General features: G+C 43.5%; 1 protein-coding gene across 2 annotated transcripts in view; it reads right to left on the reverse strand.

Moving 5' to 3' along the window:
* Positions 1-13,909, reverse strand: part of LOC121569218 (LIM zinc-binding domain-containing Nebulette) — a 148,715-nt gene that overhangs the window by 100,288 nt on the left and 34,518 nt on the right. For both annotated transcript variants that reach the window (XM_041880000.2, XM_041879999.2), the window contains exon 3: positions 10,273-10,357. In XM_041880000.2, the coding sequence (XP_041735934.1) occupies positions 10,273-10,357 (85 nt within the window). The remainder of the gene's footprint in view (positions 1-10,272; positions 10,358-13,909) is intronic.

Here is a 13,909-nt window from a genome sequence, read left to right on the forward strand (position 1 = left end):
AGGAGAAAAAGGACAAAAAAGCAAGGGAAATGAAGCGTGAAAGGTGACATAAGAGTCAGACATTGTTGACCGACAATGGCATGGGCGTTCCACCAGAAAGGCTGTTCAAGCTGACATGTTGTGTCTAGAAATGACACAGATGTGAGACAGTTTCAGGCTAAAAGCTAACAGTCAGCTAACTGTCATACCCAGAGAGCCTAGCTTAGATGGAGTGAGTGCTGTATGATTGTCCCCCTGACACAGAAGACAACAACTTGTTCTGACAATGTCCTCTATACAACATCTCTCCACCCTCACTTAACAGGCTGTCTGATTTTCTAGTGTAGGCCCAAGTAACAGCAAATATCACACCAAATGTTTGTCACCGAATTAAGGTTGTGACTCGTTTCAGGAAACTAGGTGTATGTTGCACATCACTACTTCACGGGAGAGGCATTTGAACGTAAACATTTATTTTTGATAAAAATGCGTTATTTGGCAGAAATGCCATCTGGAACTTTCATGTGCCTTAATAACACACATGTATTCCATCCGTAAATATGAATAAAATTGTTAAATTACGAGCTTAGTTGGTTAGCCATCGAGAACTACAAAAGTTTTGCTACTTTTCTCAACAACATTGATTTCCTGAATTTAACGGGTGCTATTGACAGTTGGAAAAAGTGATGGGCTACTTTCTGCACACACCACTATCAGTGTGAACCTGAGAGACTAGACACAACGCTGGCCAAACAAGATGTAGCTACAAACAAAATGGAGTTAAATGGTTCAAGTCTGCTGTGAAGCGTTCATCCATGTATACGGGTAAGAGTCTAGCTACATTTATAGATATTATACGTTTCTAATTTTGTCAGAAAGTTGTTTTCATTGCAAGTTAAAGCGTACTGTTCACTAGCTAGCGAGCGTTAGCTTGCAGGCTTGCTAACTAAAGTTATGTGTATGATCTGTGTAGTAATATTATTCTAATCAGAAATCCATTTGCATTGCTAGTTATACCCTAATGTTAGCTAGCTAACATTGAACCTGGTTGGTTAGCTTTAGCTACCTGCAGATTCATACTACAGCTATGACAATGTTTGTATTGGTAGTAGTATGAGTTAGGCCCAAGTAACAGCAAATATCACACCAAATGTTTGTCACCGAATTAAGGTTGTGACTCGTTTCAGGAAACTAGGTGTATGTTGCTTATTTGTAAGTCGCTCTGGATAAGAGCGTCTGCTAAATGACGTAAATGTAATGTAAATGTAAGCGTCATCTAATAATTATTAAATATTTATAAAATATTTTTATCTTGACACTTTCTGTTTTTGATATTGCTACTATGCAAGTAACCATTTCACTGTACCGTTTACACCTTCTGTATCCTGTGCATGTGACAAATAAACATAGATTTTATTTGATATAGTGTGTGTTTACCAGAGACGGCAATGTGAAGAACAACATGACCTGCACCAAAGTCAGATTAGGATATAGGCCAAGGACTAGATTAAGTGTATTTTTACCTAGAGTTTTTCCTTATTGTAGGCTACTACTTTTACCACTTTTAGTCTACTCACTCTGTTTAGCACATGGCCTCATACAGTGCAAAATTATCCATCCCCCTTGGCGTTTTGCTGCATTACAACATGTAATTTAAATTGATTTTTATTTTTATTTCATGTAATGGACATACACAAAATAGTCAAAATTAGTGAAGTGAAATTTAAAAAAATAACTTGTTTCAAAAATAAAGATAAGATCTGGTGCAACCAATTACCTTCAGAAGTCACATAATTAGTTAAATAAAGTCCACCTGTGTGCAATCTAAGTGTCACATGATCTCAGTATATTTACACCTGTTCTGAAAGGCCCCAGAGTCTGCAACACCACTAAGCAAGGGGCACCACCAAGCAAGCGGCACCATGAATACCAGGGAGTTCTCCAAACAGGTCAGGGACAAAGTTGTGGAGAAGTACAGATCAGGGTCAGGTTATAAAAAAATATCCGAAACTTTGAACATCCCACGGAGCACCATTAAATCCATTATAAAAAAATTGAAAGAATATGGCACCACAACAAACCTGCCAAGAGAGGGCCGCTCACCAAAACTCACCGACCAGGCAAGGAGGGCATTAATCAGAGAGGCAACAAAGAGACCAAAGATAACCCTGAAGGAGCTGCAAAGCTCCACAGCGGAGATTGGAGTATCTGTCCATAAGACCACTTTAAGCCGTACACTCCACAGAGCTGGGCTTTACGGAAGAGTGGCCAGAAAAAAGCCATTGCTTAAAGAAAAAAATAAGCAAACACGTTTGGTGTTCGCCAAAAGCCATGTGGGAGACTCCCCAAACATATGGAAGAGGGTACTCTGGTCAGATGAGACTAAACTTGAGCTTTTTGGCCATCAAGGAAAACGCTATGTCTGGCGCAAACCCAACACCTCTCATCACCCTGAGAACACCATCCCCACAGTGAAGCATGGTGGTGGCAGCATCATGCTGTGGGGATGTTTTTCATCGGCCGGGACTGGGAAACTGGTCAGAATTGAAGGAATGATGGATGGCACTAAATACAGGGAAATTCTTGAGGGAAACCTGTTTCAGTCTTCCAGAGATTTGAGACTGGGACGGAGGTTCACCTTCCAGCAGGACAATGACCAGCATACTGCTAAAGCAACACTTGAGTGGTTTAAGGGGAAACATTTAAATGTCTTGGAATGGCCTAGTCAAAGCCCAGACCTCAATCCAATTGAGAATCTGTGGTATGACTTAAAGATTGCTGTACACCAGCAGAACCCATCCAACTTGAAGGAGCTGGAGCAGTTTTGCCTTGAAGAATGGGCAAAAATCCCAGTGGCTAGATGTGCCAAGCTTTTAGAGACATACCCCAAGAGACTTGCAGCTGTAATTGCTGCAAAAGGTGGCTCTACAAAGTATTGACTTGGGGGGGTGAATAGTTATGCACGCTCAAGTTTTCTGTTTTTTTTTCTTATTTCTTGTTTGTTTCACAAAAAAAAATATTTTGCATCTTCAAAGTGGTAGGCATGTTGTGTAAATCAAATGATACAAACCCCCAAAAAATCAATTTTAATTCCAGGTTGTAAGGCAACAAAATAGGAAAAATGCCAAGGGAGGAGTATGTGAATCCTTAAAGAGATGGGTGGGGCTTAAGAGGGTGTGAACGGTGCTGATTGGGTGTAGACTAAGAAGAGCTCTCCAGTAGCTGTACCAAAACATTCAAGGGCCATTTTCTCAAAAGTAGGGTTACAATTTTATCAACTTTCAAAGCAGAATTATTTTCCCATTGTTCCTAAACTGCAGTGTATGATATGCCATTTTCTAGCTCTACTTTTATTCAATGTACATAAGACCGAATTGAGGCGGTCGGTCACATATGGTGGTGGGGATCCGGGTTCGATCTCCGCATGAGCCTTACGCACCATGCTCCCTCTACTCTGTCTCCCTGCTTCTGCTCATATCCTGTCATCAAAATAATAAAAAGAGCTAAGGAGATCGGAATTCTGTTCTCCTTTAAAACATTTTTTAAAAAGATTGTGATGCACCGAAAAGAAACAGGTAGAAACAATTGTTGGTGTAGTTTGAAATTAGGAGTAGGAATGTTAAAAGAAATATTCCTTCAACAACTCTTTTTTTTAAACACTTGATCCTATCTCTTTGGGGCCATGTAAACAGAACAATAGGTTTATCAGGGAAATCTCCAGTGGAGCCGGAGCCCTATCGGCCCCTTAGATTAGTTACCTCAAGCTTAAATAACCAAATTACTGACGCGCCGCCGCCTTTTTGCGCTCCAAAAAACAGGCCAAAGAATGGATTGCTTGTGTGCGAAGCAGAGACAAGATGGTATTTTCCACTGGTTGTTACAGTGTGTGTGTGTGTGTGTGTGTGTGTGCGTGTAAACCCTGATAAAGTTGGATGAATGTTGACATCAAATCAAATCAAAATTTATTTCTCACATACACGTGTTTAGCACATGTTATTGCGGGTGTAGTGAAATGCTTATGCTTCTAGCTCCGACAGTGCAGTAATGTCTAACAAGTAATATCTAACAATTTCACAACATATACCCAATACACACAAATCTAGTAAGGAATGGAATTTAAGAATATATACATATATGGACAAGCAATGACAGAGCGGCATGGACTAAGATACAGTAGAATATTATCGAATAGAATACACTATATCCATATGAGATGAGTAGTGCAAGATATGTAAACATTATTAAAGTGACTAGTGTTCCATTTCTTAAAGTGGCCAGTGATTTCAATAGGCAGCAGCAGCCTCTAATGTGCTAGTGATGGCTATTTAGCAGTCTGATGTCCTTGAGATAGAAGCTGTTTTTCATTCTCTCGGTCCCAGCTTTGATGCACCTGTACTGACCTCACCTTCTGGATGATAACGGGGTGAACAGGCAGTGGCTCGGGTGGTTGATGTCCTTGATGATCTTTTTGGCCTTCCTGTGACATCGGGTGCTGTAGGTGTCTTGGAGGGCGGGTAGTTTGCCCCCGGTAATGCGTTCGGCAGACCGCACCACCCTCTGGAGAGCCCTGTGGTTGTGGGCGGTGCAGTTGCCGTACCAGGTGGTGATACAGCCCGACAGGATGCTCTCAATTGTGCATCTGTAAAAGTTTGTGAGGGTTTTAGGTGCCGAGCCACATTTCTTCAGCCTCCTGAGGTTGAAGAGGCTCTGTTGCACCTTCTTCACCACACTGTCTGCGTGGGTGGACCATTTCAGTTTGTCAGTGATGTGTACGCCAAGGAACTCGAAGCTTACCACTTTCTCCACTGCAGTCCCGTCAATGTGGATAGGGGGGTGCACCCTCTGCTGTTTCCTGAAGTCCACGATCATCTCCTTTGTTTTGTTGACGTTGAGTGAGAGGTTATTTTCCTGGCACCACACTCCCAGAGCGCTCACCTCCTCCCTGTAGGCGGTCTCGTCATTGTTGGTAATCAAGCCTACTACTATTGTGTCGTCTGCAAACTTGAGGATTGAGTTGGAGGCGTGCTTGGCCACGCAGTCATGGGTGAACCGGAAGTACACCCTTGTGGGGCCCCAGTGTTGAGGATCAGCAAAGTGGAGATGTTGTTTCCTACCTTCACCACCTGGCGGCGGCCCGTCAGGAAGTCCAGGACCCAGTTGCACAGGGCGGGGTTCAGATCCAGGGCCTCGAGCTTAATGATGAACTTGGAGGGTACTATGGTGTTGAATGCTGAGCTATAGTCAATGAACAGCATTCTTACATAGGTACTCCTAATGTCCAGATGGGATAGGGCAGTGTGCAGTGTGATGACGATTGCATCGTCTGTGGACCTATTGGGGCGGTAAGCAAATTGAAGTGGGTCTAGGGTGACAGGTAAGGTAGAGGTGATTTGATCCTTGACTAGTCTCTCAAAGCACTTCATGATGACAGAGGTGAGTGCTACGGGGCGATAGCCATTTAGTTCAGTTACCTTTGCTTTCTTGGGTACAGGAACAATGGTGGCCATCTTGAAGCATGTGGGAACAGCAGACTGGGAAAGGGAGAGATTGAATATGTCCGTAAATACACCAGCCAGCTGGTCTGCACATGCTCTGAGGATGCGGCTAGGGATGCCATCTGGGCCGGCAGCCTTGCGGGGGTTAACATGCTTAAACGTCGGCCACGGAGAAGGAGAGGCCACAGTCCTTGGTAGTGGGCCTCGTCGGTGGCACTGTGCTATCCTCAAAGTGGGCGAAGAAGGTGTTTAGCTTGTCTGGAAGCGAGACGTCGGTGTCGGTGACGTGGCTGGTTTTCTTTTTATAGTCCGTGATTGTCTGTAGACCCTGCCACATACAGTGGGGAGAACAAGTATTTGATACACTGCCGATTTTGCAGGTTTCCCTACTTACAAAGCATGTAGAGGTCTGTAATTTTTATCATAGGTACACTTCACTTGTGAGAGACGGAATCTAAAACAAAAATCCAGAAAATCACATTGTATGATTTTTAAGTAATTAATTTGCATTTTATTGCATGACATAAGTATTTGATACATCAGAAAAGCAGAACTTAATATTTGGTACAGAAACCTTTGTTTGCAATTACAGAGATCATATGTTTCCTGTAGGTCTTGACCAGGATTGCACACACTGCAGCAGGGATTTTGGCCCACTCCTGCATACAGACCTTCTCCAGATCCTTCAGGTTTTGGGGCTGTCGCAGGGAAATACAGACTTTCAGCTCCCTCCAAAGATTTTCTATTGGGTTCAGGTCTGGAGACTGGCTAGGCCACTCCAGGACCTTGAGATGCTTCTTACGGAGCCACTCCTTAGTTGCCCTGGCTGTGTGTTTCGGGTCGTTGTCATGCTGGAAGACCCAGCCACGACCCATCTTCAATGCTCTTACTGAGGGAAGGAGGTTGTTGGCCAAGATCTCGCGATACATGGCCCCATCCATCCTCCCCTCAATACGGTGCAGTCGTCCTGTCCCCTTTGCAGAAAAGCATCCCCAAAGAATGATGTTTCCACCTCCATACTTCACGGTTGGGATGGTGTTCTTGGGGTTGTACTCATCCTTCTTCTTCCTCCAAACACGGCGAGTGGAGTTTAGACCAAAAAGCTCTATTTATGTCTCATCAGACCACATGACCTTCTCCCATTCCTCCTCTGGATCATCCAGATGGTCATTGGCAAACTTCAGACGGGCCTGGACATGCGCTGGCTTGAGCAGGGGGACCTTCCGTGCGTTGCAGGATTTTAATCCATGACGGCGTAGTGTGTTACTAATGGTATTATTTGAGACTGTGGTCCCAGCTCTCTTCAGGTCATTGACCAGGTCCTGCCGTGTAGTTCTGGGCTGATCCCTCACCTTCCTCATGATCATTGATGCCCCACGAGATGAGATCTTGCATGGAGCCCCAGACCGAGGGTGATTGACCGTCATCTTGAACTTCTTCCATTTTCTAATAATTGCTCCAACAGTTGTTGCCTTCTCACCAAGCTGCTTGCCTATTGTCCTGTAGCCCATCCCAGCCTTGTGCAGGTCTACAATTTTATCCCTGATGTCCTTACACAGCTCTCTGGTCTTGGCCATTGTGGAGAGGTTGGAGTCTGTTTGATTGAGTGTGTGGACAGGTGTCTTTTATACAGGTAACGAGTTCCAACAGGTGCAGTTAATACAGGTAATGAGTGGAGAACAGGAGGGCTTCTTAAAGAAAAACTAACAGGTTTGTGAGAGCCGAATTCTTACTGGTTGGTAGGTGATCAAATACTTATGTCATGCAATAAAATGCAAATTAATTACTTAAAAATCATACAATGTGATTTTCTGGATTTTTGTTTTAGATTCCGTCTCTCACAGTTGAAGTGTACCTATGATAAAAATTACAGACCTCTACATGCTTTGTAAGTAGGAAAACCTGCAAAATCGGCAGTGTATCAAATACTTGTTCTCCCCACTGTACGTCTTGTGTCTGAGCCGTTGAATTGCTACTCCACTCTGTCTCTGTACGGATGTTTTGCCAGTTTAATTGCCTTGCAGAGTGAGTAGCTACACTGTTTGTATTCTGCCATATTCCCAGTCACCTTGCATGGTTAAATGCGGTGGTTCGCGCTTTCAGTTTTGCGCGAATGCTGCCATCTATCCACGGTTTCTGGTTAGGGTAGGTTTTAATAGTCACAGTGGGCACAATATCACCTATACACTTCCTGATAAACTCAGTCACCGTTTCACTATATTCGTCTAAATTATTTTCGCAAGCTACCGGGAACATATCCCAGTCCGCGTGATCAAAACAATCTTGAAGCGTGGATTCCGATTGGTCAGACCAGCGTTGAATAGTCCTTAGCACGGGTACTTCCTGTTTGAGTTCCTGCCTATAGGAAGGGAGGAGCAAAATGGATTCGTGGTCAGATTTGCCGAAAGGAGGGCAGGGGAGGGCCTTATAACCATCCCGGAAGTTCGAATAGCAATGGTCGAGGATTTTAGCAGCGCGAGTACAACAGTCGATTTGTTGATAGAACTTCAGCAGCCTAGTCCTCAAATTTGCTTTGTTAAAATCCCCGGCTACAATAAATGCAGCCTCAGGATACGTGGTTTCCAGTTAGCATAAAGTCCAGTGAAGTTATTTGAGGGCCGTCGTAGTATCGGCTTGAGGGGGGATATACACGGCCGTGACTATAACCAAATAAAATTATTTTGGGAGATAGTACGGTCGGCATTTGATTGTGATGTATTCTAGGTCGGATGAACAAAAGGACTTGAGTTCCTGTATGTAACTACAATTACACCATGAGTCGTTAATCATTTTCATGAAACACACACCTCCGCCCTTCTGCTTCCCGGAGAGATATTTATTCCTGTCTGCACGATGAACTGAGAACCCATCTGGCTGGACCGATTTCGACAGAATATCCCCAGAGAGCCATGTTTTCCGTGAAACAAAGTATGTTACAGGCCTTGATGTCTCTCTGGAAAGAAATCCTTGCCCGGAGCTCGTCGACCTTGTTAATCAGAGACTGAACATTAGCGAGTAGTATACTTGGAAGCGGTGGGTGGTGTGCGTGCCTCCTAAGTCGAACCAGCAGGCCGCTCTGAGTGCCTCTCCTCCGCCGGCGATGTTTTCGTGTCAGCCTTTGGAATCAGTTAAATTGCCCTGGGGAGAGCAAACAAAGGATCTGCTTCTGGAAAGTCGTAATGCTGGTGAGTTACCGCCGTTCTGATATCCAATAGTTTTTCCCAGCTGTATGTAATGATACAAAACACTTTCTGAGCTAATAATGTAAGAAATAATACATAAAAAAACAAAATACCGCAAGGTTTCCTAAGAGCTAGTCATGAGGCTGCCATCTTCGTCGGCGCCTTGTGTAAATGATGTAAATGAAGTAAAGTGGCTGTGTGTGGCTCAGTTGCATGGCAATGACAACTGCAGGATTGTGGGTTCGATTCCCACTGGGGCCACCTACACAAAAATGTATGCACGCACTACTGTAAGATGGTAAGGATAAAAGCCTCTGCTAAATAGCACGTATAAGTAACTAACAATCAAACGATCTGTAGCTATAGATTACATCATTTGATCAATGGCTATGGATACATGAGCCTATGTGAGAGCGGGGGAATGGAAGCTGCCGATGATTAATAAAAGTTATACAATCCCATAATCTGTATGAAGAGGATGATGAGAGTACCTTGATGATTCTGACAGTCAGAAGCTCATCATTACAGAGGAATCGCTGAGAGCCTTGCTTGTGATCAGAGAATTTAAAGCTGAATACATATAAAGCTATCCATGTCTCCAGGCACATGTTTGATGCCATTTGATGATACACAGTCTCTATGACTGTAGAATGAAAACAATACAGCTCTCTGCAGACCAGAGATTCAGGGTAAGCCAAACCAGACAGATCCTGTGAGTGAGTGATAGATTAATTTGTGTATTAAAAATAATGACTAAAGGATTTCACCCCAAATACAGTAGAAATGTGTATACGATATTCGAATTATCATGTAGTGTCAACCCACTAACAGAGGGGGTACTAAACATTCAAGGGTAAAGGAGAAGGCGGGAACTGTTTAAAAAAGCCACCTAAAGGTGGGAGGAGCATAGTGCCTTTGTTTGTCAAGAGGTATAAAAACAGTATGTATGTGTTTTTAGCGCCAGAGCTCTCCATGAATAAATATACAGATAAATACTTGTGGGTTGTGGACCTTGAATCATTGATGATTAAAACCAGAGCCTTACAACCTCTGGTAATGATTCAAGCTTAGGTTGAATTAGAGATAGAAATTCACATGACAGTGAGCTCTTCTCCTCTTCCTCCTCCTCCTCCTCCTCCTCCTCCTCCTCCTCCTTCTCCTCCTTCTCCTCCTTCTCCTCCCTCCCTCCCTCCCTCCCTCCCTCCCTCCCTCCCTCCCTCCCTCCCTCCCTCCCTCCCTCCCTCTCTTTGATGTTCCTGTCTCTTCCTTTTGGCTGTGTGCTGAGCCAAGGGACCGGCATGTGGGTAGACACCCAGTGTGTGTGTGTGTGTGTGTGTGTGTGTGTGTGTCTGTGTTTCTTTGACAGATGGGCCCTGGCTGCGTGTCCCTGTACAGGCGAGTTAGGGCTCTGACAGCCAGATACAGGCAAAATAGGAGGTATAGTAAAGGAACAAAACATGGGAGTGGTGTTTCACTGGTGTGGCTACGTTACACCTCTGTGATGACAAAGACATTTGGATCCTCTTGTTCCTTCATTATTACAAGATTATTTCCAGCCCAGCACCTCAAAGTGATGTGAATTTGACGACATACACAAAAATTGAAGGCCGTCTCACCTGGCTCTGCAATTCACTCTGATGTCTCAGTCTCAGGTTCTCTGGGGTGTCAGTCACAATGGTGAAGGACTGCTTGGGGTAGTGCCTGGAGAGAGAGGGGATGGGGGACATATGTGAAGATTGAATTACTACTATGGGAAGATGTTTCCTCTCCTCTGCACACATTATTTGCTCTTATAATCTAATGGCAAAGAATGGAGACATTTTTATGTTTACCGTCCTTAATATTAAAGTAGGAATTCAGCTAATTGATTCCCAAAAGTTAAAGTGTCATGTATATTTCAGTGCAAGGTTGTCTCCTACATTTGAGGTATTCACAAAGGATCTAGCTTGTCAGACCCACAATTATAACAACTGAGCCCTATTGGCATATGGGCAACTTTTAAGAACAATCATCAAATAAAATGCTCCCATGAAACCTATACAGATATACACTGTGTTGAGAATAGAACATGTAGAATGTGAATGGGACATAACAGGCTCAGGCAAAGCTTCCTAAAACAATTGCCTATTGAAAAGTCTAAAAGCTGAAAGTTCAGCTATGACCTAATGACGTTTATCTCATAAAACAAACCGACAACATTGACAAAGGAGGCTTTGAATGACCTGAACAAAGGTGACAAACATATCACTGTTACCTGGGAAACACTAGGCTCTGCCCACTGCCTTTTGGTTTCAATGATGGTATGACAACACACACACACACACACACACACACACACACACACACACACACACACACACACACACACACACACACACACACACACACACACACACACACACACACACACACACACACACACAGAGAAACAGACACACACACACACACAAATCAAACACACACACACACACACACACACACACACAATATTGGTCTTCTTGAGCTTCAAGATTGCATGTTTGGTCCAAGTAAAGTGCAAATTGGTTCAATAAAGCTTATTGTAAAATTAATGTATGATGAAAACGTAAAGTAAAATTCTTTGGTTGGATAGGGTTCATGGAAATCACACCTAAACTATCCATCTGATCTGCCCCATGTCCAGTGAGGAAATAGCAGGTCTGTGTCTGTGCTTGAGACGGTGCTGGAAGGGGCTGAAGGGCAGCAGGGCCCTTGAATGTGTTTGCCTGGGTGGGATAGAGGGACGGAGGTAGGAAAGAATGGAGGGATAGAGGGATGGAGGTAGGAAAGAATGGAGGGATAGAGGTAAGAAAGAATGGAGGGATAGAGGGACGGAGGTAGGAAAGAATGGAGGGATAGAGGGATGGAGGTAGGAAAGAATGGAGGGATAGAGGGATGGAGGTAGGAAAGAATGGAGGGATGAAGTGGTTGAGCGTACTTCATCCCTCACGGGCTGTGAATAAGGATGCCAGGTGGAGCTGGCAAAAGTCACAGCCTGCACACATGGGAGTCTAGAGAGAACATCAAAAACAGAGAGATGGACAGACAGAGAGAGAGATGGACAGAGTACTGAGAGAGATGGACTGAGTACTGAGAGAGATGGACCGAGTACTGAGAGAGATGGACAGAGTACTGAGAGAGATGGACAGAGTACTGAGAGAGATGGACAGAGTACTGAGAGAGATGGACAGAGTACTGAAAGAGATGGACAGAGTACTGAGAGAGATGGACAGAGTACTGAAAGAGATGGACAGAGTACTGAGAGAGAGAGCGAGAGAGGGCCAGATAGTGAGAGAGCTGGACAGAGTACTGAGAGAGAGAGAGGGCCATATAGTGAGAGAGATGGACAGAGTACTGAGAGAGAGAGGGCCAGATAGTGAGAGAGATGGACAGAGTACTGAGAGAGAGAGAGAGAGAGACAGATAGTGAGAGAGATTGTTGTAGATGACTGAGAAAAAGAGAGAGAGATGGAGGAGAGAGATCTCCTTTTCAGCACGGTTACAACAGCTATGGTGAATGCGTAACCAGGCCAGCTCGGCTCAGTTCTGCTCAGTAGTGTGAAAAGCTCTTAGTTGTAGCTAAAGTTGTTGAGTATACATGTTGATTTGTGTGTTATGGTATAAATAATCTTGGTTAATTTATCTTTCCTATTTCTGCTGGTTTTGCTATTTCCACAAATAAACTTAAAATAATATTTGTTATTTGGTATAAAACATCAAAAACAAAAACTTACAATGGTAGATTGTAAACAACCATTCCCTTAACAATAACCATAAGGCTGGGGTTACACGGACCAAGTTTTTCACACTGAATACTTGTTACCACTGTTATAAGCCCCATCTCTCCCCATTTAAAACAGCCTGGCAGAACACCAAGCAAACATTTGTGTAAACATTTTAAGTATTGTAATGAAGCCTGTGAACGGGAAGGTAAAAATACTGTAAGTTGAATTTGCAAAGTATTGGAACATCTCTCACTAAATGTAGGGGTAAAGAGAGGTACTGGAAGTAAGGGGTTGGTGCCCACATGTTCTTTAAAGACGGGTTTCCCAGGTCTTAAAAACAGTAGAGTGATGTAGTCTCGGTGGTCTCAGAACGCACACATAACAGTGCCGGGGTGGGTTCAAATCTGACCCACTCTCTACTCCAGTCTCCAAATGGCTGTCCTATCGATAAAATCATATAAAATACGCACTTCTTAAAAGGCTGGAGAGCTGTCATTCAGAACAGTGCTGAGAGGATATTCAGCTGTACAGTCTGACCACTCCACTAAACTGGAGCTCTAGGTGTTTTGAGGGGCACTGCTTCCCACTCTCTTTCAGCCTCATTCCCTGCCGTTTCTATCGAAAGGTTTTGCTGCCAATGTACGTATCAAGCTTTCTTTTGTGCTTTTCCTACTTACACGGTACAGAATTTGATCGATGTGTTTTTCTGCTACCTGTCTAAAATACTAGACCCCTCAATATGACCTCAGTATGACCTTAACGACCGCACAGAACACTCACTCAGCAAGAGCTAACTTGTTTTGTATTGAAACTCTCCAGGCTTTGTCACCTTGTCGCCACTGTTCATACGATTTCCCTACTGGAACTTCTACCACTACAGTACAAATTCAAGCCCCTGACTATTAGCTTATCCATGTAGCTCAATGGGTTAGACATAAAACAAAGATTGTGGGTGTGATAAGGGTACATTGTAAGTTGTTCTGGGTCATCTCGTTGTATTTTACATTTGTGTGACTGTTCTTGTCCATCAGTGTATCAGTGTTTTGCTATTTTACAAGTTTAATGTTTTTTGGTGGACAACAGGAAGAATAGCTGCTGTTTCGGCAAAAGCTAATGGAGATTCGAAAAAACCATTGAACCATTTCCCATCTCATACGATCCTCTGAACAACAAAGGGAGCAATGTCAGATGATGAGTCAAGAGCTTCACTAGAGTACAGTATACTGACCTCATACTAACATTACAGAGCTTCACTAGAGTACAGTATACTGACCTCATACTAACATTACAGAGCTTCACTAGAGTACAGTATACTGACCTCATACTAACATTACAGAGCTTCACTAGAGTACAGTATACTGACCTCATACTAACATTACAGAGCTTCACTAGAGTACAGTATACTGACCTCATACTAACATTACAGAGCTTCACTAGAGTACAGTATACTGACCTCATACTAACATTACAGAGCTTCACTAGAGTATAGTATACTGACCTCATACTAACAT

Source organism: Coregonus clupeaformis, chromosome 7 (assembly GCF_020615455.1).
Source record: "Coregonus clupeaformis isolate EN_2021a chromosome 7, ASM2061545v1, whole genome shotgun sequence".
Lineage (NCBI taxonomy): Eukaryota > Metazoa > Chordata > Actinopteri > Salmoniformes > Salmonidae > Coregonus > Coregonus clupeaformis.